This window comes from Schistocerca americana, chromosome 1, assembly GCF_021461395.2.
Source record: "Schistocerca americana isolate TAMUIC-IGC-003095 chromosome 1, iqSchAmer2.1, whole genome shotgun sequence".
NCBI classification, from domain to species: Eukaryota; Metazoa; Arthropoda; class Insecta; order Orthoptera; family Acrididae; genus Schistocerca; species Schistocerca americana.
In genome coordinates this window covers 770,116,191-770,140,394 of record NC_060119.1, presented here as the reverse complement: position 1 = coordinate 770,140,394, position 24,204 = coordinate 770,116,191, and the positions used below count along the sequence as shown (strand labels likewise).

The following is a 24,204-nucleotide window of genomic DNA, read 5'->3' as shown; positions in this document are numbered from 1 at the left end:
ACCCCTCCTATCTGTGCTGGAGTAACTGTATGATCTGCCACTACTGCCCTTACAGTACGACGATCCTGGTGGGTGATTATGCTGTGTTGACATCTAGAACCTCGTCTACGGGTGTGACAATGTTCACGTGTCTACTGAACCTAGAATCATTGCACAACTGACACACTACGTCTGACTTGGGTGGCAGTTACCTGAAAGAACCAACCCACCACTCGGAAGGTCACAATTCGATCCCTTTCAGACTTGCTCAGGTGGCTGTAGGAAGCAAGAGTGCATCTCCATAGCATGGTTGCCTGCTTGCTTCACATGCTTGCTTCACACTGAGCCTCTTGGCTGTGAGCATTCCTTACTAAAGTGTAGACACAGATGGTGCTCTGGTAGCTATGCCACTACACTATCTGTTGGTGGATGCTGTTGAAACCATTATCAGTACAGGTGGCAGTACAGTACAGTACAGTACAGGCGTCATATGCTGTCGTCAGATCAAAGTTGACGTCATCTTTTCAGATGTACTGATTTTTTTATTTTTTTTCTAACAGTATACTTCTGTCAACACTATATTTGTCAAGCAAAGACATGATACAATCATCAGTTGAAAATTTTTCAATTCTCATGTCCCATGCCATGTTAACCTGTGACTACAGAAACATCAAATTGTATTTGTAAATATTTCCATCACACAAATATAAATTGGCATGAGTTGGTGAGATTATGTAATATGATGATCACCTTGGTTCATTGATCTTGTTGATAGGGTGTTAGGGACTGCACATTATCCAAAAAAGTCATTGTTTATAAAACACTGTATGACCTAACAAGGAATATTATGTGACTATGCTTCGCACATCAGATTATTTTAAGAAGGATGTCAAATGTGTGTACAGTTTCAATGCACATTTTTCACAGATAGAAAAAGTTGGTGTGGACATGCCACAAGAAACACGCATTGTCTCATGGAAATTTGCTTGCACAATATCCGGAACCTTTTTCCTGTGAGGAATGATAGACTTAACTACAGTTCCTCTGCATACTGCTTTTGTAGAAATTGAGAAGTAAAATTGTACATTGTGTGTATCATGTCTGTAAATGAAGCAGAAATATATGTTTAATGTGTGATTCAGTGAAAAGTATCTTTTAACATATAACTTAATAGTAAATAGCAGACAACAGCTGAATGTACAAGTGTATCTGAACAGTTCATAATAATAAAATGAGGGCTGGTTTCATGTCTGCAATTGCAAACTTTTGTTGAGTAAGTAACCTGCACTCTCAACTAGCTCAGCAGCTTGTATTACTTGTGTGTCCACACTGATTCCTGTAACTGGCGTTTGTGTGTGTTCTTGTGTTATGTTCATTACAAATAACAAAAACTATCTTTTTAGCAAATATTATGGGGGTTGGTTTGCACTGTGAACATTGGCTATCTATCCAAATGTTGAGTTAGTTTTATCCCAGTGGGATAAAATGACAGCAGAGCTACCTGACATGAAAGGGTTTGTAACAGTGGTTTCTTATTGAATTTGTTCACTCCAGAACCAGTCACATTAAATCACATACACGAATGTTTGCTACATCTGTAAGGAATGTATGAAAATGCAATTAGTATGTAGTTTCGTCATGTTTGCAGTGCTGAAAGATGTGCAATACAGCCATTTTCCACAGCCTTTGCTCCACTGTCATTTCTGACAATAAGTGTACATTGATCAACTCATTTATGTAAACTGATACATTATGACCAGGGTATTTTGCAAAATGATGTCAGCTGTAATACTGTAAGATTATTGTTCCCAGAAATTTTCTAAAGTTTGTTTTGTGTGGCCCACAAAGACTTGTTCAAATAAAAGCCCATGGTATGTTCTGGACCAGTACGAATTTAACATAAACGAGATTTAAAGAGCGTTGTCACTGAGAATGAAACATTTTGTCTTCACTACAAAACAAAAGCCCAAATTTCAGTATCCTGACCATACAAGTGCATGTAATGACTACTTCAATAACAAAGAACAATGTCTAATTATGAAACGTGTATGTTGTTTCTACAGTCTCCATATGCTAACAGAAAACAATAATATGAGAATTTATATACCCTTGGACAGTGCTGGTTGGCTACTGATGTAATTAAAATATTTTAAGATTTAAATAACTCAGAACTTCTTTTTTTCTGGTTTGAGCTATCCAGGCACAACTTACAACCTGCCCTCACTGCTTCACTTTTACTAGTACTTTCCCTAGTTTCCAAAATTCAAAGAAAATCTTCTGCTTACCTTGCTGAACCAGCACTCCAGAAAGAAAGAAAGAACATTGGAAAAAAGGCTTAGCAACATCTTATGAGATTGTTTGGAAAATGAATGCCACTCTGCCACAAAGTTGTGAATCTTCCTGGCAGATGGTTTGACTCCCATTTGGTACACAGTTTTAACCTGCAAGGAATTATCAAAAGGACACATTCTGCTGCAGAGTGAAAGATTCATTCTGAAAAACATCTTCCGGAGTTTGGCTAAGCCATTTCTCAACAGGAAGTGTTAGTCTAGCATGTTACATGAGAGAGATTCTGTGAAGCTATGAAAATAGGAAAAGTACTGGCAGAAGTGAAGCTACGAGAACGGCTTGTTAGAGCACTGCTCACAAAAAATAGGATTCCAGGATCAAGTCCAGAGGTGGTAAATGCTGTATATTTGTCAAGAAGTTTTGCTGTTCGAATGATTTTATTTTATTTATATAATTGTGTTTTTATGGAAAAAATATTTTAGGAAATTTTTATCAAATTTCATTTTTGTTTCAGAAATGACGAAAAGAAAAGTGACAGTGATAGTGATTCAGATGATCCTGAGAAGAAGAAATTACAGAGCAAATTGGAAGGTGCAATTGTGGTAGAGAAACCTTGTGTTAAATGGTCAGATGTAGCTGGTCTTGAAGGAGCCAAAGAGTCTCTAAAAGAAGCAGTAATACTTCCAATAAGGTTTCCACATTTATTCACTGGAAAGAGAATACCATGGAAGGGAATTCTTCTATTTGGGGTATGAGTTTTATTATTTGGTTCCTCAGTATAGATTCTATTTCTCTCCCTTTCTCTTTTTTAGTGTAAAGTTGGCATCTTTGTGCACTGTTAAATTACACAGCACATAAGTGCAACATGGATAATTGACAAATGTTGTGAATCTTGTATAGTTGAATTTCATTTGATAATGAGACTAATGGTTTAGGTAATCATACAGAGCACGTGTGCTTTTACCTGTAAGTTTTTGTCATAAGAAAGGCAGTGTTGTCAGAGGTATTTCAAAGCTTTAACCTGCAGTAGGTTGACACACAGTTTACTGTTAAATGGAATAATTGTTGGTTTAGTTGTTGTAAAGTGTATCTGTGTTGATACCATAACACCGACCAACAAACACGGTAGATTGTGAATGAACCCTTTTACAAAAATAGGATGATGGTCCTCTGTTGTGTAGGATACCTGAGTTGTGTGTCACTGTTGTTAAGAAGTAATGTTTGCTTCAATCTACAGCAAATAAATTATCTAATTCAATCCAAACAGTGCATTAGTGAAATTTTTACTTTCATTGTTCTGATGTTCTCAGTGTGTGTTACTCTATTTGCACTGTCAGATAAAAAATGAAATTACACATGCTACAGATGATTTAGTGTGGCAAATTTCAGGCAACATTAAAAAATTATAATGTTAGTTTATTCTGGCATAAATTTGCTACACTGTTTTGTTTTATCAGTGTCTAAACATTATTTTGAAAAAGTGCTAGCAGCATATGCTAATTAGATGGCTAACGTGAATACTGGGTATCAGTGATATACTTCATATTGAACAAATGGTAAATTGAAAGTTATTGTAACACAAATAATATGTTAAACAATGGAAACTCCAGGTATGAGTATGAACAATGTAGCAAAAAATAGATTGCTACTTATCATAAAGAAGACACATAAAGTTGCAGACTTGCACAATTAAGACACTTACATAAAGATTTCAGCCACAGCCTTGCTCAGCAAAAGCGAAACATGCACCAGTCATACACACAAGCAAGCACACCTCATTCACATGCCTGCCAACTCCAGCATCTCAGGCTAGAATGCAAACTATAGTGTGAGATGCAATCAGGGGACAGGGAAGGGGAGGGATAGCAGTGTACAGGTGGGGAGAGAGATGAACGCTGTCTGGCAAATATGCAGGGACTACAATGCAATCAGGCACAGTGTCAGGAGGTAGTGGGGCAGGTAGGTGAGGAAAAAGGAGTGAAAAAGGAGAGGAGTGAGGAAAGATGGGCAAGTGCATTGGCAAAGGGTGTCAAACAGGATGGGAGACAAAAATGGGGAGGAGATGATTGGATAGACGGGGGGGGTGGGGGGAATATTGTGTGGAGGGTGAGGGCTCAGTAAGCGATTGTAGATTGAGGCCGGGATGATTATGCGAATGGAGAATATGTTGTAAGGATAAACACTATTTGCAAAGTGAAGGAAAAGACCCAGATGGCTCAGGCAGTTAAGCAGCCATTGAAATAGTGTATTACAAGGTGTTACAAAAAGGTACAGCCAGACTTTCAGGAAACATTCCTCACACACAAAGAAAGAAAATATGTTATGTGGACATGTGTCCGGAAACGCTTACTTTCCATGTTAGAGCTCATTTTATTACTTCTCTTCAAATCACATTAATCATGGAATGCAAACACACAGCAACAGAATGTACCAGCATGACTTCAAACACTTTGTTATAGGAAATGTTCAAAATGTCCTCCGTTAGCGAGGATACATGCATCCACCCTCCGTTGCATGGAATCCCTGATGCGCTGATGCAGCCCTGGAGAATGGCATATTGTATCACAGCCGTCCACAATACGAGCACGAAGAGTCTCTACATTTGGTACCGGGGTTGCGTAGACAAGAGTTTTCAAATGCCCCCATAAATGAAAGTCAAGAGGGTTGAGGTCAGGAGAGCGTGGAGGCCATGGAATTGGTACGCCTCTACCAATCCATCAGTCACCGAATCGGTTGTTGAGAAGCGTAGGAACACTTCGACTGAAATGTGCAGGAGCTCCATCGTGCGTGAACCACATGTTGTGTCGTACTTGTAAAGGCTTATGTTCTAGCAGCACAGGTAGAGTATCCCGTATGAAATCATGATAATGTGCTCCATTGAGCGTAGGTGGAAGAACATGGGGCCCAATCAAGACATCACCAACAATGCCTGCCCTAACGTTCACAGAAAATCTGTGTTGATGACGTGATTGCACAATTGCGTCTGGATTCTCGTCGGCCCACATATGTTGATTGTGAAAATTTACAATTTGATCACGTTGGAATGAAGCCTCATCTGTAAAGAGAACATTTGCACTGAAATTAGGATTGACACATTGTTGGATGAACCATTCGCAGAAGTGTACCCGTGGAGGCCAATCAGCTGCTGATAGTGCCTGCACACGTTGTACATGGTACGGAAACAACTGGTTCTCCCGTAGCACTCTCCATACAGTGACATGGTCAACGTTACCTTGTACAGCAGCAACTTCTCTGACGCTGACACTAGGGTTATCGTCAACTGCACGAAGAATTGCCACGTCCATTGCAGGTGTCCTCGTCGTTCTAGGTCTTCCCCAGTGTCGGACACCTTCGTTCTGGAAATTTGCCTCGATTCAAACATACCGCACCACGGCTATTGCCCCGTGCTAATCCATACATCAAATGGGCATCTGCCAACTCCACATTTGTAAACATTGCACTGACTACAGAACCACGTTCGTGATGAACACTAACCTGTTGATGCTATGTACTGATGTGCTTGATGCTAGTACTGTAGAGCAATGAGTCGCATGTCAACACAAGCACTGAAGTCAACATTACCTACCTTCAATTGGGCCAACTGGCGGTGAATCGAGGAAGTACAGTACATACTGACGAAACTAAAATGAGCTCTAACATGGAAATTAAGTGTTTCGGACACATGTCCACATAACATCTTTTCTTTATTTGTGTGTGAGGAATGTTTCCTGAAAGTTTGGCCGTACCTTTTTGTAACACCCTGTATATTCAGCTGTGTGTTGTGCCACAGAGTAGTCTACTTTGTCCATAATCCAGCCTCCCATGTCAAAGACACCAACCTCTACCTTCAATGGCTCTCCACCATCCCCACCCCTTTACCTCCTGGATCCCTACTTGGCACTGTTGACGCCACCTCCCAATACACCAACATTCCCCATGCCCATGGTCGGACTGTTATTGAACACCTACCTTTCCCAACATCCTTATGACACCAAACCCACTACCTCATTCCTAATACACCTTACTAACTTTATCCTGACCCACAAATAATCCTCCTTTGAATGGAAGGTGTACAAACAAATTTGTGGCACAGTCATGGGCACCCACAAGGCACCCTCCTACACCAACCTATTATGGTCTCTCTAGAGATGACCTTCATACTCTCCCAAAATGCCAAACCCCCTTGTCTAGTTCAGGTTCATTGATGATATCTTCATGATCTGACTCAGGCAAAGACACCCTGTCTTCGTTCCTTCACAACCTAAACACCTTCTCTCCCATCCGCTTCTCATGGTCCTCCTCAAACCAGCGTGCCACATTCTTAAATGTTGAGCTCCTCTTCTTTAATGACTCCATCCATACCCCTGCCCACATTAAACCCCCAATCACCAACAGTACCTGCATTTTGACAGCTGTCATCACTTTCACACCAAAGAATCCTTCCTATACAGCATGGCCACCTGGGGACGGCATATCTGCAGTGACAAGAACTCCTTCGTTCAGTATGCTGAAGGTCTCACCAAGGCCTTCACAGACACACTATCCCCCAGACCTAGTCAGCTAAAAGATCACACATGCCATTTCCCATCAACCCCCCCCCCCCCCCCCCCCCCCCAATGATGCAGTCACATTTGATGCAACTCCCTGTGAGCCAGAAGAAATTCCAAGCAATTGCAAGTGGTTTGCAACAGTGATGTGGCGTGGGCGTAGGCCTTTGCAGGACTATGACAGTGCTTTGGAAATACCTCAGCACTTGAATCTAAGTAATCTACTTGGCTTTATAAAGCAGGCTGCCTTCAACCCTAAATCACCTTTTATCAAAGGGTATGGTCGCATCATAGAAATACTTAATGAAGAATATGGATTGGCAATGATATCTCTGTGTCATAATCATTGGGAGAGTATGCTTTTTCATCGTAGTGTTGCTTTCGTTTTTGGCTTGAAACTAACAACACACAACCTTCAAGAAATCTTCAAAGAAGGTGACCAGATTCGTTTTATTGCTGTGCCAGCACCAACTAAAAAACTTATGACCCTTTGGCTGGCAACACAGATTAGTGTAGCAGTTGGATCCACACCACCACCACCACTACTACTACTACTACTACTACTACTACTACTACCACCACCACCACCACCACCACCACCACCACCACCACCATCAAGAGCCAGCCACAAAGGAGAGTCCCCTTTGTCACAGCTGAACCAAATTCTTTGCCACAGCTTTGATATCCTATCATCATGCCCTGAATCAAGGTCATCCTACCTGAGATACTTCCAACCCCTCCTAAAGTGGTGCTCTGTCGTCCACCCAACCTCCACAACATCCCTAACCCATTGACACAAGGATCAAATTCCTGTGGAAGGCCCAGGTGCAAGACCTGCCCAATCCACCCACCCAGCACTTCCTGTTCCTGTCCAGTTACAGGTTTATCTTACCTCATCAGGAGCTATGGGATCAGCTGTGTCATTTACCAGTTCTGCTGCAATCATTGCACAGTCTTTTGTGTTGGTATGACTACCAACCTGCTATCCACCAGGATGAACAGCCACCACCAAATTGTGGCTAAGATCAAAGTAGATCACCCTGTGTGCACAACATCCAGCAGAACATAACGTGCTTGATTTCACTACCCAGGCTATCTGGATGCTCCCCCTCACCACCAGCTTTCTGAACTGTGCAGATGGGAGTTATCCTTACAACACACTCTCAGCTCCTGTAATTATCCCGGCCTCAACCTACGGTAACATACTGTCCCCACACCCTCCACCCAACAGTTTCCAACCCCTCTGTCGTATCATCTCCTCCCCATTCTCGTGTTGCACCCTCCATCAATGCACTCGCTCATCTTTCCCCACTCCTCTCTCTTCGCTGCTCTTTTCCCCACCTGTCTGCCCCATAACCTACTGACACTGCACCTGTTGGCATTCTAGTCCCTGCACCCTCCACCAGACAGTGTTCATCTCTTTCCCCCATTCATACACTACTGTCCCTTCTCCACCCCCTCCAGATTTCTGCTTGCATCCCGCATGATAGATGCATTCCAGCCTGAGATGCCAGAGTTGACAGTCGTGTGCATGAGGCGTGCTTGCTTGTGTGTATGAATGGTGTGCGCAGTGCTTTTTTTTAAAAAGAAGTTTGAGGGTACTCCGACATTGGATATAATGCAGCCAAAATTACTTATAACTGAAGCATGGGATACCACCCGTCTGCAGTTACCCATGACGTCATCAACATGTCAAACTACAAAAACATGGTATAGGACTCTTCAGTTGACTTCAGAGCTCAAATGAAGCAGGCGATAATGAGAAACATCCAAACATACAAGAGAATGTGGTATCGAACACTTCAGTTTATATCACCTCAAATGAAGCATGTGATTCCCATCAACCACTGAACAATAAAAGAAAATGGTATTGTACACTTCAGTTGACCTATAATACACCTCAAGTGAAACAGGTGAGTCCAATCAACCCTCTGACATACAAAACAATACAAGGAAACATTACCGAACACGTATTTTAACCTATAAAACACCACTAAAAGACACAATACAACAAAAACCATCCATACATATTATCATAAACAATAGAAACTGCACTACAAAAATCTTTTGTAACCTTGTTTGGCTCCCGAAATGGCATAGAAGACGGGTGGTATCCCGTGCTTCAACTGACCCAGTTTTTAATACAGCTGAAAATTTATTTAATTATAAAACTACTGTGTAACTTACATTAATAGCATTACAACCATTTCCAAACTGACTTTAGTTCATGGCTGCTGTAGTCTTCACGCCTTCTTACTTTACTCTTGCTATCAGGAGCAAGATGTCTGCCTTTCATGAACCAATAGCGTACATAGTCAAATGTTCAAATGTGTGTGAAATCTTATGGGACTTAACTGCTAAGGTCATCAGTCCCTAAGCTTACACACTACTTAACCTAAATTATCCTAAGGACAAACACACACACCCATGCCCGAGGGAGGATGCGAACCTCCGCCAGGACCAGCCGCACAGTCTATGGGCTGGAACAACATCAGTGGAGGACCAACCAACATAGTAAAAAAATTACTTTGTCGACGAAAAAGTTTAGGGGTACCCATCCCCCAGCATTTCCCCAGAAAAACAGCACTGGGTGTGTGTTTCACTTTTGCTGATGAAGAGAAGGCTGTGGCCAAAAGCTTTATGCAAGATTCTTTTAATTGTGCCTGTCTGCAACTTAACATGTCTTCTTCACAGTAAGTATCGTTGTAAATATGTTGATACATAGACCATGTTGTACTTTTTAAAAACTGTTTGGACTAATTACTCCTTAAAGTTTGTTATTCCTGTGTGAGTACAGCATTCACACTGCTGTTTGGCAAATAGCCTTCATTTTTGTTGAGCGTACGTGTGTGTGTGTGTGTGTGTGTGTGTGTGTGTGTGTGTGTGTGTAATGTGCGTATATTTTTTCCTGAATTTAAGAATGAAAAGCTGGGGTGTATTGATTAATTGTACTGCTCAGTCTCCAACAATAAATCCCGCTATACTACAGCTTTGTTATGGCCTCCGTCTGTCCCCCATCAGTTGCACATTGGAAGTGAAGTATTAACCACATGTTAACTTGTTAACCCTTTGACTTCTGGGGACATGTTAACTTGTCATGCCTCGCCGTTCCCCTGGCGTGCCCAACATGTTTAAGCGTGGCCCCTGGGTTTTCCCTACAGCGCTAAGGACATGTTGACATGTACTGTGCCAACAGCCTTTTCACCACTAGGGACATGTTTAGGCGTGCCGAGTTACAGCTACTTGAGTGCGACAGACGTGTAAATACACAGAGCTGTCTTTCTGCCGTGCTCTTCCAATAGCTAGCTGTTCAGTGGTCTGACTGTATAGTTTGAGAGTGCATATATGTTTGTTGCTGTGTTCCCTCTTTGCAGAATTCAGCTTTGCTTCCCATGTTTCTGTCAGTTTAACTGTTTTCTACAGGAGAAATGTCATGTCGCCTTGGCTGCACAGATAAAGAAATCCTAGATACTGTTATTAGGAGCGACAGTGAGTGTGAATTATCTAACGTTGCTAACAGTGATGAGTCTTCAACAGAATCTCAAAGCTGTAGTCCTCAGCCTTTACATCAGAGGGGAGATCAAGAATCACAGTCAGCAGTTCCTCTGAATCCGAGGAATCAAAAAGTGATAGTGAAACAGTTTAGAAAAGAGCGCTCTTAAGTGACACTTTTTATTGGAAAGGGACTGATTTCCAGCCATTAAACTATTACTTTGATGACTCAATTTCAGGACACAACTGTCAACTACATACTGACCCAAGAATTCTTTCATTTTTTTTTTATTTTTATGTCTGAAGAACTGTTAAAATGTATTGCAGATGAAGTAAATCAATTTTATGTTTACACCAGAGAAAATACTACAGAATCTGTGAATTCTCAACTGTCAAAGCAGAGAGAAACTGGATTTGAGGAAATGTATTGTTTTGTTGACATTTGCCCTCTAATGGTGCAAGTTAAGAAGTTAAAATTGATTATTGGTCAAATGATACACTTTTCAACATGGCAGTTTTCAGCGAAATTATGTCCCAAGACTGTTTTTGTATATTTCTGAGAATGCTACACTTCAGTGATTACTCTGCGAGTACGGGAGAAGACAGTCTGTTTAAAATTAGGACGATTGTTGACGAAGTTCGTAAGACATTTTGTAATTTGTTTCGTCCACATCACAAGCTTTGTATAGCTGAAAGTCTCCTGCTGTTCAAAGGACAATTATCTTTTAAGCAATTTATTCCAAACAATCAAAAAGTAGATTTGGAATAATGACATTTGTACTGTGTGACTGTCAGATTGGGTATATTTTGGATTTTATTTTATATATAGGTGCAACAACAAAAATTGGGTTCCATAATTAAGGGAAAAGTGGTGATATAGTGGCAACTCTTATGGGACCGTATTTGGAACAGGGTTGTATTCTATATGTCGATAATTGGTATTCCAGCCCGGACCTGTTCCTCTGGCTTCACAACCATGGAACAGGTGCATGTGCCGCTGTTCTTAAGAATAGACGCAACATGCCAAAACTGCAGGAGAAATTAAAATCAAAATAAACAGAGTTCAAGTCCACTGACAAGATCCTTGCTATCAAATGGTGCGATAAGAGAATGGTGTGCGTGTTGATCACAGATCACACAACACAAATGGTTGAAATAGAGAAGACTGACAAATACTGCTGAAAAAATAAAGAAACTGCAATGTACTGTAGGTTACAATTTGAGTATGGATGCGGTTGACCGTTGTGACATGTTACTGAACTCAGTGGAATCAGTGCGTAAGACTGTGAAATGGTACAAGAAATTTTTTTTTTTTTTTTCACATTCTCGATCTGTGCATTCTAAATGCTCATGCTCTCCACTAGTTAGTAACAGGGCGAAAAATAGCACTCGCAGAGTTTCACCTTTCTCTTGTAAGGGAGATTTTAGAAAAATTGCTACAGAATGGAAAAAAGCTGGTAGGGGCAGGTACTACAATGACGAGAATCCTCTGCAATTCACAGGGAGAAATTTTCCAGCTGTTGTGAGTGAACATTTGGAGAAAAGTACACTAATGTGTAGATGCGTGGTTTGCATGAAACAGAAGGTGTGCCAGGAAACTAGATATCAATGCAAAACTTGCAACGTTCCATTATGTGGTGTACCCTGCTTTTAGACTTATCATATAGAGAAACACTACTAATCATTGGGAACTAAATCTGAGAAAATGTATTGACACTTCTGAATGAATTACTTGAAAAAAGGAAGCAAAAATCATTAAAAAAAATTACCAATCTGTTTTTAACTTTGCCAGTGACGGTCCAAAGCCAGGATCGAAAAGAAGGATGTGAAATAGATGCAGCAAGTGTAAGATTATCCAAACAATGCCTCACATCTGCATATATAGCAGTTTGCCGGCAAATGAATGGTCTTGGTAATTGAGATGGCACAATATCTGTACTGTGACAAATGTAATTAGGCCGAGTACATTGTGACAGTATAACAAAATCCATATATTAATCTATGTACGATATATTTAAATTATTAACACGTAACATAGACAGTTATATTCTTTTATCCTTAGTAGTACAAATACGGATCACATTCGGTCTACTTGTACAAAACCTGTTTCCCATAACTGATTCCAAATGCCTTTGGTCAAGAAATAACATGCCAAAAAAGAAGTATCGAATATATCTTGCTTTCATCTTTTCATAAAAATCGACATCTTTTTGACTAATTTGTAGATTATTGGAAAATAGTAGGGGAATAAAAATTTTTATTCCATATCTTTATGCTACCAGTCTATTGCACTCTAAATTTCATTTTCATCATGCATTCATTCTGCTAGGTATGCGTATCCGAAGTTTACATTGTTTTTGAGTCTGATTTTCGCACCCAACTTTCATTCCAATTATACAGCTTGAAATGTTTTATAGAACGTAGTTTTTTTAGCAAAATCAGAACGAAAATGCCACATTTTTGACATTTTTACAAAATCTTCAGTTTTGCGCTTAATTTATTCAGTACTGGAAAGTGATACACAAATGAAACTTTATATTTGAGAACCTTGTGTTGTTAGGTTACTACATACCAAGTTTCGCGTTCGTCATAGCATTAGTCGAGTAGATGCAAGAAGCCAGACTTCAAAATTTTATATATATATATATATTTCAGAAGTATTCAGCACAGGGCGGGTTGTGCAACATGAGCTGCTCTGAGTCCGGCAGTGGCTCCGAAGGACAAGCACTTAGCCCAGGTAGCCGGATTGCGCCACAGGCTGCAGCGCCTCAGCACAACCAGTTGATGGTGCACCTCCAGCAGTCTATGGTGCACCTTCAGCAGTCAAAGGATTAATTATGGCTAAAAGTTCTCATTATCACTCATACAAAGCTAAAGAAAAACTTAGTAGTTGAAGAAACAGAGAATGTTGGAAACTGTGCAGCAGGAAGAAGTGCGATGAGAGCAAGGCTTCTATTCATGACTGGCAAAAAGCAAACTGCGGCTTCAAGAAATGAATGATAATTGCCTGGCATTTTGCATCCAAAGCAAAGCATCCCGATCTCAGAAAAAGGCTCTGCAATTATTCAGATGAGAAGCGACAAAATGGATGTGCAGCGGCTGGTGAATTGTGCCAAATCAAATGTGACAACTCACAGCATTGGCTTTAGCCAAAGAACTAGGCATCACCGGTTTCAAAGCTAGCTGGAGCTGGCTTTCAAAATTTTTCAGTTGAAATGGCTTAGGCTCCCATAGGGAAAGCTACTATCTCTCAACGGCTTCCAAATGATTATGGGGGAAAAACAGTGAATTTTCATTGCTGCATGATAAATTTGTGCTGTGAACATTCCTGCATATTATTGCAAATAGGTAACACAGATCAAGCACGTGTAGTTTGAGGTGCCACTGAAAACCGTGAACAGGAAAGGCAGATCCAGTGTAATGAAATGAACTGGCAGCAGTGAGAAGCAAAGGTGTACAGTGATGTTGTGTGTAACTGGGGATTGACAATTATGTGATATTTGAAAGGAAAACGATTTTGAAAATATCGGTGAAAGGCATATTGGTGAGAGTGAATGTATGCTAAATTTTTGTGTAGGCAGAAAAGCTTTTGAATATAATTAAGAACTAGAAAACCAAATAGAAAAATACTGTAATTCTTCATTTGTTGTTGTTGTTGCTGCTGCTGCTGCTGCTGCTGCTGCTGCTGTTGTGGTCTTCTGTCCAAAGACTGGTTTGATGCCGCTCTCCATGCTATGCTATCCTGTGCAAACCTCTTCCTCTCCTAGTAACTGCTGCAACCTACATCCCTCTGAATCTGCTTACTATATTCATCTCTTAGTTTCCCTCTACAATTTTTACCCCCCTCCAAATGTTCCCCTCCAGTACTAAACTGGTGATATCTTGATGCCTCAGAATGTTTCCTATCAACTGACCCTTGTTTTAGTCAGATTGCACCACAAATTTCTCTTCTCCCCAATTCTATTTAGTACCTCCTCATTTGTTACATGATCTAGCCATCTAATCTTCAGCATTTTTCTGTAGCACTACATTTCAAAAACTTCTATTCTCCTCTTGTTTAAACTGTTTATTGTCCATGTTTCACTTGCATACATGGCTACAGTCCATACAAATACTTTCGGAAAGAACTTCCAGACACTTAGACCTATACTTGATAGTAACAAATTTCTCTTCATAAATTATTTTGCTGCCATTGCCAGTCTACATTTTATATCCTCCCTACTTCAACCATCATCAGTTATTTTGCTTCCCAAATAGCAAAACTCATTTACTACTTTGAGTGTCTCATTTCTCATCTGATTCTCTCAGCATCACCTGAATTTGACTACATTCCATTATCCTCATTTTGCTTTTGTTGTTCGTCTTGTATCCTCCTTACAAGGTACTGTCCATTCTGTTCAACTGCTCTTCAAAGTTCTTTGCATTACAATGTTATTAGCGAACCTCAAAGATTTTATTTTGTTCAATATACATATTGAATAATATTGGGGATAGGCTTCAACCCTGTCTCACTCCCTTCCCAACCACTGCTTCCCTTTCATGCCCCTCGACTCTTATAACTGCCATCTGGGTTCTGTACAAATCGTAAATAGCTTTTCGCTCCCTGTGTTTTACCCCTGCCACATTTAGAATTTGAAAGAGAGTATTCCAGTCAACATTGTCAAAAGCTTTCTCTAAGTCTATCGCTACTATGAAAGTAGGTATGTCTTTCCTTAACCTATCTTCTATGAGGAGTCGTACAGTCAGTATTGCCTCATGTGTTCCTATATTTCTCCAGAATCCAAACTGATCGTCCCTGAGGTCAGCCTCTACTGGTTTCTCTGTTCTTCTGAAAAGCATTTGTGTTAGTATTTTACAGCTGTGACTTATTAAGCTGATAGTCTGATAATTCTCACACCTGTCAACACATGCTTTCTTTGGAATTGTGATTACTATATTCTTCTTGAAATCTCGTGATATTTCGCCTGTCTGATACATATTGCTCATCAGATGGTAGAGTTTTGTCATGGATGGCTCTCCCAAGGCTATCAGTAGCTCTAACAGAATGTTGTCTACTCCCAGGGCCATGTTCCTACTTAAGTTTTTCGGTGCTTTGTCAAATTCTTCATGCAGTATCATATTTTCATGCAGTATCATATCTCCCTTCTCACCTTCCACTATGTTCTCTTCGCTTCCCATAATTGCCCTAAAGTACGTCTCCCATGTACAAACCCTCTACATACTCCTTCCATCTTTCTGCTTTCCCTTCCTTGCTTAGGACTGAATTCCGTCAGAACTCTTGATATCCATACAGGTGGTTCTCTTTTCTCCAAAGGTCTTTATGATTTTCCTGTAAGCAGTATCTATCTTACCCCCCAGTGACATATGCTTCTACATCCTTACATTTGTCCTCTGGCCATTTGTGCATAGCCATTTTGCACTTCTTGTCAGTTTAATGTTTTAGACGTTTGTATTCCCTTTCTCCCGCTTTATTTATTGCATTTTTATATATTTTTTCTTTTATCAACTAAATTCAGTATCTTTTGTGTTACGCAAGGATTTCTTGTAGCCCTCATCTTTTTACCTGCTTCATGATCAGCTGCCTACACTATTTCATCTCTCAAAGCCACCCATTCTTCTTCTTCTTCTTCTGTATTACTTTCCCCTGGTCTTGTCAATCATTCCCTAATGCTCCCTCTGAAACCCTCTACAACCTCTGGTTGTTTCAGTTTATCAAGGTTCCAACTCCTTAAATTCCCACCGATTTGCAGTTTCTTCTGTTTTAATCTGCAGTTCATAACCAAAAAATTGTGGTCAGAGACCACATTTGCCCCATGGAAGTGTCGTACAATTTAAAATCTGGTTCCTAAATCTCTGTCCAACCATTGTGTAATAATCTGAAACCTTCCTGTGTCTCCAGATCTCTTCCACGTATGCAACCTCCTCTCATGATTCTTAAACCAAGTGTTAGCTCTGATTAAGTTATGCTCTGTGCAAAATTCTACCAGGTGGCTTCCTCTTTCATACCTTTGCCCCAGCCTGCATTCACCTACTACTTTTCCTTCTCTTCCTTTTCCTACTATTGAATTCCAGTCCCCCATGACTATTAAATTTTCGGCTTCCTTAACTATCTGAATAATTCCTTTTATCTCATCATACAGTTTCTCAATCTCCCCCTCATCAGTGGAAAGTTGGCATATAAACTTGTACTACTGTGGTGGGTGTGGGCTTCATATCTACCTTGGCTGCAATATGGCTGCAATAATGAGTTCACGATGCTGTTTGTAGTAGCATATCTGCATTCCTTTTTTTTCCATTATTAAACCTACTCCTGCAGTACCCCTATTTGATTTTGTATTTATAACTCTGTATTCACCTCACCATGAGTCCTGTTCCTCCTGCTACCGAATTTTACTAATTCCCACTATATCTAACTTTAACGTAGCCATTTCCCTTTTTAAATTTTCTAACCTACTTGCTCCTCCCTTCCCTATTGACGCTCATTTTTTGCGTGGGACCAGTTGCGAAAATAATTAATGATACTTTCTGTGTTGAAATGAACCAGTAATCGGAAAAGTGGGAAGGGAAATGTGAAGGAAATAATAAATAAGACTAGGTAGATGACATTGAAATGGAAGGGGTTGGATACAGAATGAGTGGCAAAAGGATGAAGAAGAATGGTCTTCTCAAAGGGCATTAATCATTTCAGCAGACATCAGGTACTTACTTTCAGTAGAAAGCTTACTCCTAGTTCCAATGAAATCAGCTGCTAGTTTGGACGATTGATTATTTTTTGTGCAAGTAGAAAATATTAGTGTAGTGCATTTCTTCCACAGTTTGTGCAAAATCTGGTCAGTATATAAGTGACTATGATTATCATTGAGCACTTGTGTAAGTCTGGGATAACTTCTCTGTGACAAGCTGGATCTCCTTTGATCAGTAATCTAGAAAGTGATAGCCATGATAGAGAAAAATCTTCTTTATTTCTCTTAATGTTAATTCATGATGTAAAATCGTTAGTGTTCCTCGATGACATAAATTGGCTTCTGGCCCTCTCAAGGGCAGGATGGAAGGATGTAAGAAATGTACAGTAACAAAACTTTATTAAATAGTGAAATGGTTTCGATTAAAGTAAGAAAATATGTAGGTAGTATCCATGGAGAGTATTCTACTTACTATAATTGAAAGTAAAGCAAACAATTGTTACTGACAATTAGTGTGTTAACACGTGCCATTAGAGTGCAGCTCGTTATGAAGAAGAACACTGTCAGATTAGGACATTGCACTGTTGGGGAGTGCTTGAATGATTTGTGAGTGGTGTTGCTTCCTAGCATTAAACAGAAGAGGAAGTGGATTAAACATAACAAAAATCGAATCTTCTTTCCCTCTTTTATTTCTCAGCAGATAGATGCATTCCACACTGTTACGCAGAACTTCATTACAGTAAAGCCCTGTTTTTATGTTTCCACATTTTACATTTTCCTGCTTTTTACCTTTATTTTTGTTGGTTCCAACAGAAGTCCTATTTTTTCAATACAATGATTTCCTGTCATTAAGGATTCCATGTTACAACATTTCCTGGAAATTAAAGTTTCTTTGACGTTATTATGACCTTTAACATTGATTTTCATACAGATTCCTGCAAAAAGTGCTTTGTAGTCCTGCTCAAAGTCAGCCTTGGAACAAAGCAGAAAACACAGACTATATGCAAAGTTACTGGTCACGCAACATAGTGTTAAGCACGGTATGCAAAATTTGCTTAAAACACTAAAGTAAGCAGTCTTTGTAAACAAAGATCAGTAAGCACAAAATCTACAGCTTCTTGCCAACACGGTGGTCACTCATTTCAGAGACAATCTGGGTGAGAAAGAGGGTGGAAATTATCATGTTATGGAGCATCTTGAGGAGAAATGTTTACGTCCGTCATCAGGTTGTACAAACTTAAGACTGCACACACCTAATATGGATTAGTGTGTTCCAAGCGAAAGTAACTACAGTTCTCAAAAGCCTGTTATAGAGACAGCCTTCTTCAAAAGTGGTGTTTATTTGTACAAATTACTCTGAAATTAAATTAAAGCTGTCGTAACACAATGCAATGATGAGAATGAAGGTTGCTACTATATTAATTACTATCAGATTGTTTAAGTTGTCAAAATTGAAAACAGAAGACAATCGACATGAAATGTTCCAAATCATGTCACAAATAGAACTAGGCAAGAATTCTTCTTGTTTCTTAAAAAATAAAAATGATTACTGCATAGTTAATTAAGAATTCTGAAACAAAATGTGCCATTTAATTAAACTTCACTAACAGTAGTCAGTAAAATTTGTGCTCTAATTTTTCCATCCAGTAACTGCTTCTTTGTATGCAACAAGCGAGCTGTAATTCTAACAATGATACTGCGAAGAAAATACCGTACCATTGATAATAAGCAAACAACCACTAGTGTTCTGTAGCAACCTAAATCAGTGCCTAAGAGTGAAAAGATCAGAAAAGATAGGAAATGTATTTTGGCTGAAGGAAAAGAATGACGTTTCTGTAATGTGTAGGTTTGAAACAACTAGTGAAGGAACCAGGACTTTCTGCTTCCAGTCTGAACTCGATTATGAGAAAACGGCTCAGCATTGAAACCAGTGCGAGACAGTCTTGTTCAAAGGCAAAAATAAAGTCAGCCATCAGCATATGATCATTTGGATAAACTTCTTGCATAGTGGTTTGTTAGCATGAGCATGACAGGAATTAGACTTCATTGCAACATACTGAGGGAAAAGGTGCATCAGATTGCTGCAAAAGTGGGAATCACCAGCTTCACATCAAATGGTGTTGATAGTGGGACTGTGGACCAATGGAAAAAAAATTGCAAAATATCTTTAAAGATTATGGTGTAAAAATTATTTTTAATGTTGATGAAACTAGTCTTTCTTTTTTACAGCTTATTACTAAGTAAGACCTTATGTTTTAAAGGTGAGAAATGCCGTGGTGGCAAACTGAGTAAGCAGAGGATAGCCACTTTACTTATGTCCAGTGCTGATGAGTTGGAAAAATTAACTCCTTTCATAATTGGTACAACATTGCATGAATGACCAGTTCCATCTTCCTAAGATGGGGGCAAAAAATTGGAAAATAATGCTGCACCTTGACAGATGTCCAGCACACTCTGACAATGTGCAGCTCAGAAATATTAAGTTGATGTTCCTGGCTCCTAATTGTACAAGTGAGCTTCAGCCATTAGATCCATTTATTTAAATGGAAATATAGAAAAATGTTTGTTCAGAAAGCTTTATTTGTGTATGATAGTGGCATGGAACCAAAATCTATGATCATATCACTTTTGGATGCTATGTATTATGTATCCAAAGCCTGGATGGATGGATGTTGGTTACTATTTCTAACTGTTTCTTGGAAGCAGGGTTTGAGTTCACAGAAAACACACTGGAACCTCTGGAAGAAGATTTGTCTGAGCCTACAGATTTTTCTGTGATAGACATATTGTCTATGTTTCAAGAATATGTAGGTGTTGATGCATCATTCATCACTTGAGAGTACCAACAGTAGATAGCATCATTACCGACATTATAAAGAAAGGACGAGAGAGGTGATTGGTGAAGAGGATGATACCAAAAACTAGTTGCGCCAAGCAGTAGAGAAACTATGGAAGCTCTTAACAAATTGAGGCACTACATTAGTAGTTACATCAGGTGACAATAGAGCATTTGATGCTTTGTATACTGTGGAGAGACAAGCAAGCTAACTACAGTTAAAAAGGAACAAAAACAATTATTTAAGATTTTTAAATAGGCAAAATTTAAATTGTTCTAATTTCATATTTTGAACAATATAAAGAGAATGACGGTAAGAGTAACTTATTCACTTTCACTTGTTGTGTTTCCTATGCTTTCCTGTTTTTTCAGGCTTGACACAGGTTCTAGAAATTAGGGAATATTCAGGGAATTTCAAACTGTCAGGTAAATCAGGGAAATATTAGGGAAATTAGAAAAAACGCTGGAAAAATCCCATTTTTGTCTCAGTAGATGAAATGGTTTGTTTACTGAGGTGTCATGCATCATCGCTGGCTGGGTGCAGCTGAGTAAATGCGCTGCTTCCTTACTCCCTCATTACTACTACTTCTCCCCTCAGCTTGCAGCTAGTGCTACCGCCACTTCTTGCCACTAGTTTGGCAGCTGCCGATGAGAGGCAGGGAGGCGTGAGGAGTGGTTTGTTTGAATCTGATTTTCAGAGACTATAGATGCAGCGGCCAGAGACAGCAGTCATGTAAACTTGAGTTGAGTCTGAGTGATAGTTTCAATGTGTGTATGTGCTCTCGTTTTCTGACAAAGGCTATGGCTGAAAATTTAGTTGCAAGAGTATGATTGTCTTCTCTACTGGCTGTCTGTGGCTCAGCAATCATCTTTATGGTGAATTGCTACATATCCTCATTCTTATTGATTCTCAGAATATTTGAACAAGTTATCTGTTTGTTGCATGTATTGATCACTGTGGTCTCATTTCATTAACATGCTGTCTGTGGCTCGTAAGTAGCTGATCACACTAGTGGATTTCCATGATGGGCTAAAAGCGGAGGCCATTTCTGCAGGTATCTGTAATGTATTGGGCCTGCCAATCTGAAGCCCATTGTTTCCCATTAATATGCTGGCCCTGCCCGTCGGATCGAGTCTCACCTATCTTCCTGCAGACCAGGTCTGTTTGTGTGTGGCAAAATGCAGCTGATGTTCAGGATTTATCCATGGACCCAGGACTGTGGTGCTCGTAAGTGGGCCAGAGGCTACAGGCGATAGATTTCAGGAGTTGCGACTGTCTCACTGCAAGTCCATTGTACAGTGTGGCGTTTTATAGACATTTTATTTGTTGCAGTACATTCTTGGCACTTCAAGAATAGTTTATATGCTAGAAAGTATGGTCAATAAGAAGGAGAAGAAAATTGTGGCGGTTTGTACGCTATCTACCCATACATTTCTCAAAATAAAAATCGTACACCACCTGTAAAATAATAAATGTAATGCAGTGGGTAATAACTGCCAATATAATCGTAGTAGAACCAACATTTTGTTGGCAGTCACCTTCAGTGTTGCTTTACACAATTCTTCCCCACCGTACTCACTTCTTTCAAGAGGCCTTCTTTTTTGTGAGGTTATTTCTGAAATCAGTGAAGATATTTTAAGTCCGCATTGCGACTCCAAGCAAATAAGTATTTTTGTCACCAATGTGTTTCATTTTAGTGAAATAAAATATCAGTTGTCTTAATGAAACACACACACTATTTGGCTTGCTTCCTCCATCTAAAAAAGGTTCATTACAAAAGATGTTGATGTTAGTGCTTAAGATTCTTGCTCTCGTCAGGAAATGCAATTTCCTTGCAGATTTTATTATTATTACTATTACTATTACTATTATTATTATTATTATTATTATTATTATTATTAATTTATTTTGTCAACGTGGCATTCTGATCCCTAAGCATGGGAGCCTCATAGCTTAAAATGCTTAGAAGGGGAGAGTGCAGGATGGAGTCCACCGATTCGGGATGAACTGTGCCAGTAGAATCAGGCAGATGGCAGTTCCAGGTTCCTAGAATATTTTGCCTGAGTTGGCCATAGGAAAAGGTAAAATCCCCTCTAAATTTTTTTGATTAGCGTATCAGAGATTTTTTAGCAACAGTGGTCAAGTCAGTGGCAGGGCACAGTGGTCCAGCACCCTGACCGGAAATTCTCCAACTTGGGTTTGTTTCTAACTTTTACTTATATTTTTAATTAATTGATATCCATCTAAACAGGACTTGTTTTAAATGATACATTTCTGGTGGTTCACGATTTCAGTTGTCTTCCATAACAACATTCTGTAGGTAAAAATATTGAAATCACAACTTTTAATGAAAATTTTCTAAAAAATTTCACCAATATTCTCCCTTAAACATTTCCAGCTAAAACAGAAAAGGCATTATCACTGATGGTTCTATTGCATGTTTGAGTCCTGTAGCAATAGCTCTCTCTCTCTCTCTCTCTCTCTCTCTCTCTCTCTCTCTCTCTCTCTCTCTCGTGCGTGTGTGTGTGTGTGTGTGTGTGTGTGTGTGTGTGTGTGTGTGTGTGTTAACCTTAGGCCACTTTTAAGTTAATAAACTAGAAAATCTAGAATGTTATTTTTGTATTTATTATTAGTGAAAAATAAAATTACCCAGTACTCAACGTATTCATAATGACAAAGGCAGTGTTATTACAAAATGCAAAATAATATGTATAACATTACTATTACTGTAAATATCAACACCAAAACAATTATCTTCTACATAACTTGTAAAACTGTTTGTTATTGGACATATTTTTCTGAAGAATGAATTTTCTCCAGAAGTTTCTCAATATGTTTCAGGTAGTTGAAAAACTCAATGCAGCTGTATGTGAAATTTATTTTGGCAAGCAACAGTGTTTTCAGCTTTACAACTTTCAATTGTGGTTGTTTTTTTAACACTCTACAGGTACATTAGTACCTCACAGTGATCGTCTAAATTCTACCACCTTAGAAAAGTTGCTGAATGATAATATTTGAGAGGAAAAATATTGAAACATTTCCAATGATTTCAAATGAACTTCTTTTCCCTCATTATTCCTCTGATCAATTTTGTCTGCAGTAGCAAATTGCTCAACATAAACAAATTCACTGAAAGTGGCATTATCATTTATATTTGTTGATTCGTAGATGCAGCTCTAGTCATTGGCATATATATTTCAACACCACTCCATTTTAGGACATTGTTAAGCATGCTCCTTACAAATATCTCATATACTTCAGATCTGTTAGTCTATGTTATAGAAAGCATATTCTGCTTTTTTGGAAATCTACTTCCACCTCACTTTCATCTTCTAATTCATACAGAGCACATTTTAAAACATCTGGGATAAAATGGTTCTCCTTTTTCTCTGTCATATTTTCTTTCAACGTGGAAAGAGCCTTGGCTCCTTCAACACCTGTATAAACTCAGCTTCTACCTGGAGATCGGCTAGTGGAAAGTTGTGGCTCGGTTGTGGATAAAAAGAACAACAGCTTCTGCCAGTGGGGTTTCAAAAAAGAATTTTACTGTCACTGGATTGTTTCCCTGTCTAATCCTTCAAAAAGTGCAAGAACTCTTCAAAGTGCTGATGTTAATGCTTATCATTTAGTGTTACCATAACCTAATAATTTCCTTTACTCAACCTCAGCAAAGCAGTGGAAATCCTTCAGTGATTATATTCATACAGTACGTGTGTGAAGATGATAAAAAATTTTGTGAACAAACATTCCTATATCAATATGTAAAGAATTTGCACCAGTCTTAATTGTGCTGTGCACTATATGTTCTGCATATCCAACCCCAAGGATTCTTTACCATTTTAAATTTGTGAAAAATATTTATTGTTCCTTTATGTGCTATCCCATCAAAATTACTATTGGTACAATTACTACAGAACACAATTATTGTGCTATCTAGGTTGTTTTTTGCAAGGCCATAAGACAGATAATTGGTAACAATATTTGCTATTTCCCCGGGACGTTCATAAAGTTCCAAAATTTGGACACAGACACCCTGTAATGGTAAAAAGTTCCTAATCACACAGGAAAAATATTTTTCTCCCTGTGATTGGAAGCATCTGTATAACTGACTTCCTGCAACTGTTTTTGTAACATTTCACAAGACTGAGAGGCAAATACAATCACCGAGCGAGGTGGCGCAGTGGTTAGCACACTGGACTCGCATTCGGGAGGACGACGGTTCAACCCGTCTCCGGCCATCCTGATTTAGGTTTTCCGTGATTTCCCTAAATCGCTTCAGGCAAATGCCGGGATGGTTCCTTTGAAAGGGCACGGCCGATTTCCTTCCCCATCCTTCCCTCACCCGAGCTTGCGCTCCGTCTCTAATGACCTCGTTGT

The 24,204-nt window shown here is 39.3% G+C and overlaps 1 protein-coding gene across 2 annotated transcripts in view; it reads left to right on the top strand.

The window, feature by feature from the left end:
- The window catches only part of LOC124612154 (vacuolar protein sorting-associated protein 4), a 175,819-nt gene that overhangs the window by 75,154 nt on the left and 76,461 nt on the right, over nucleotides 1-24,204 (top strand). For both annotated transcript variants that reach the window (XM_047140305.1, XM_047140304.1), the window contains exon 5: nucleotides 2,783-3,017. In XM_047140305.1, the coding sequence (XP_046996261.1) occupies nucleotides 2,783-3,017 (235 nt within the window). The remainder of the gene's footprint in view (nucleotides 1-2,782; nucleotides 3,018-24,204) is intronic.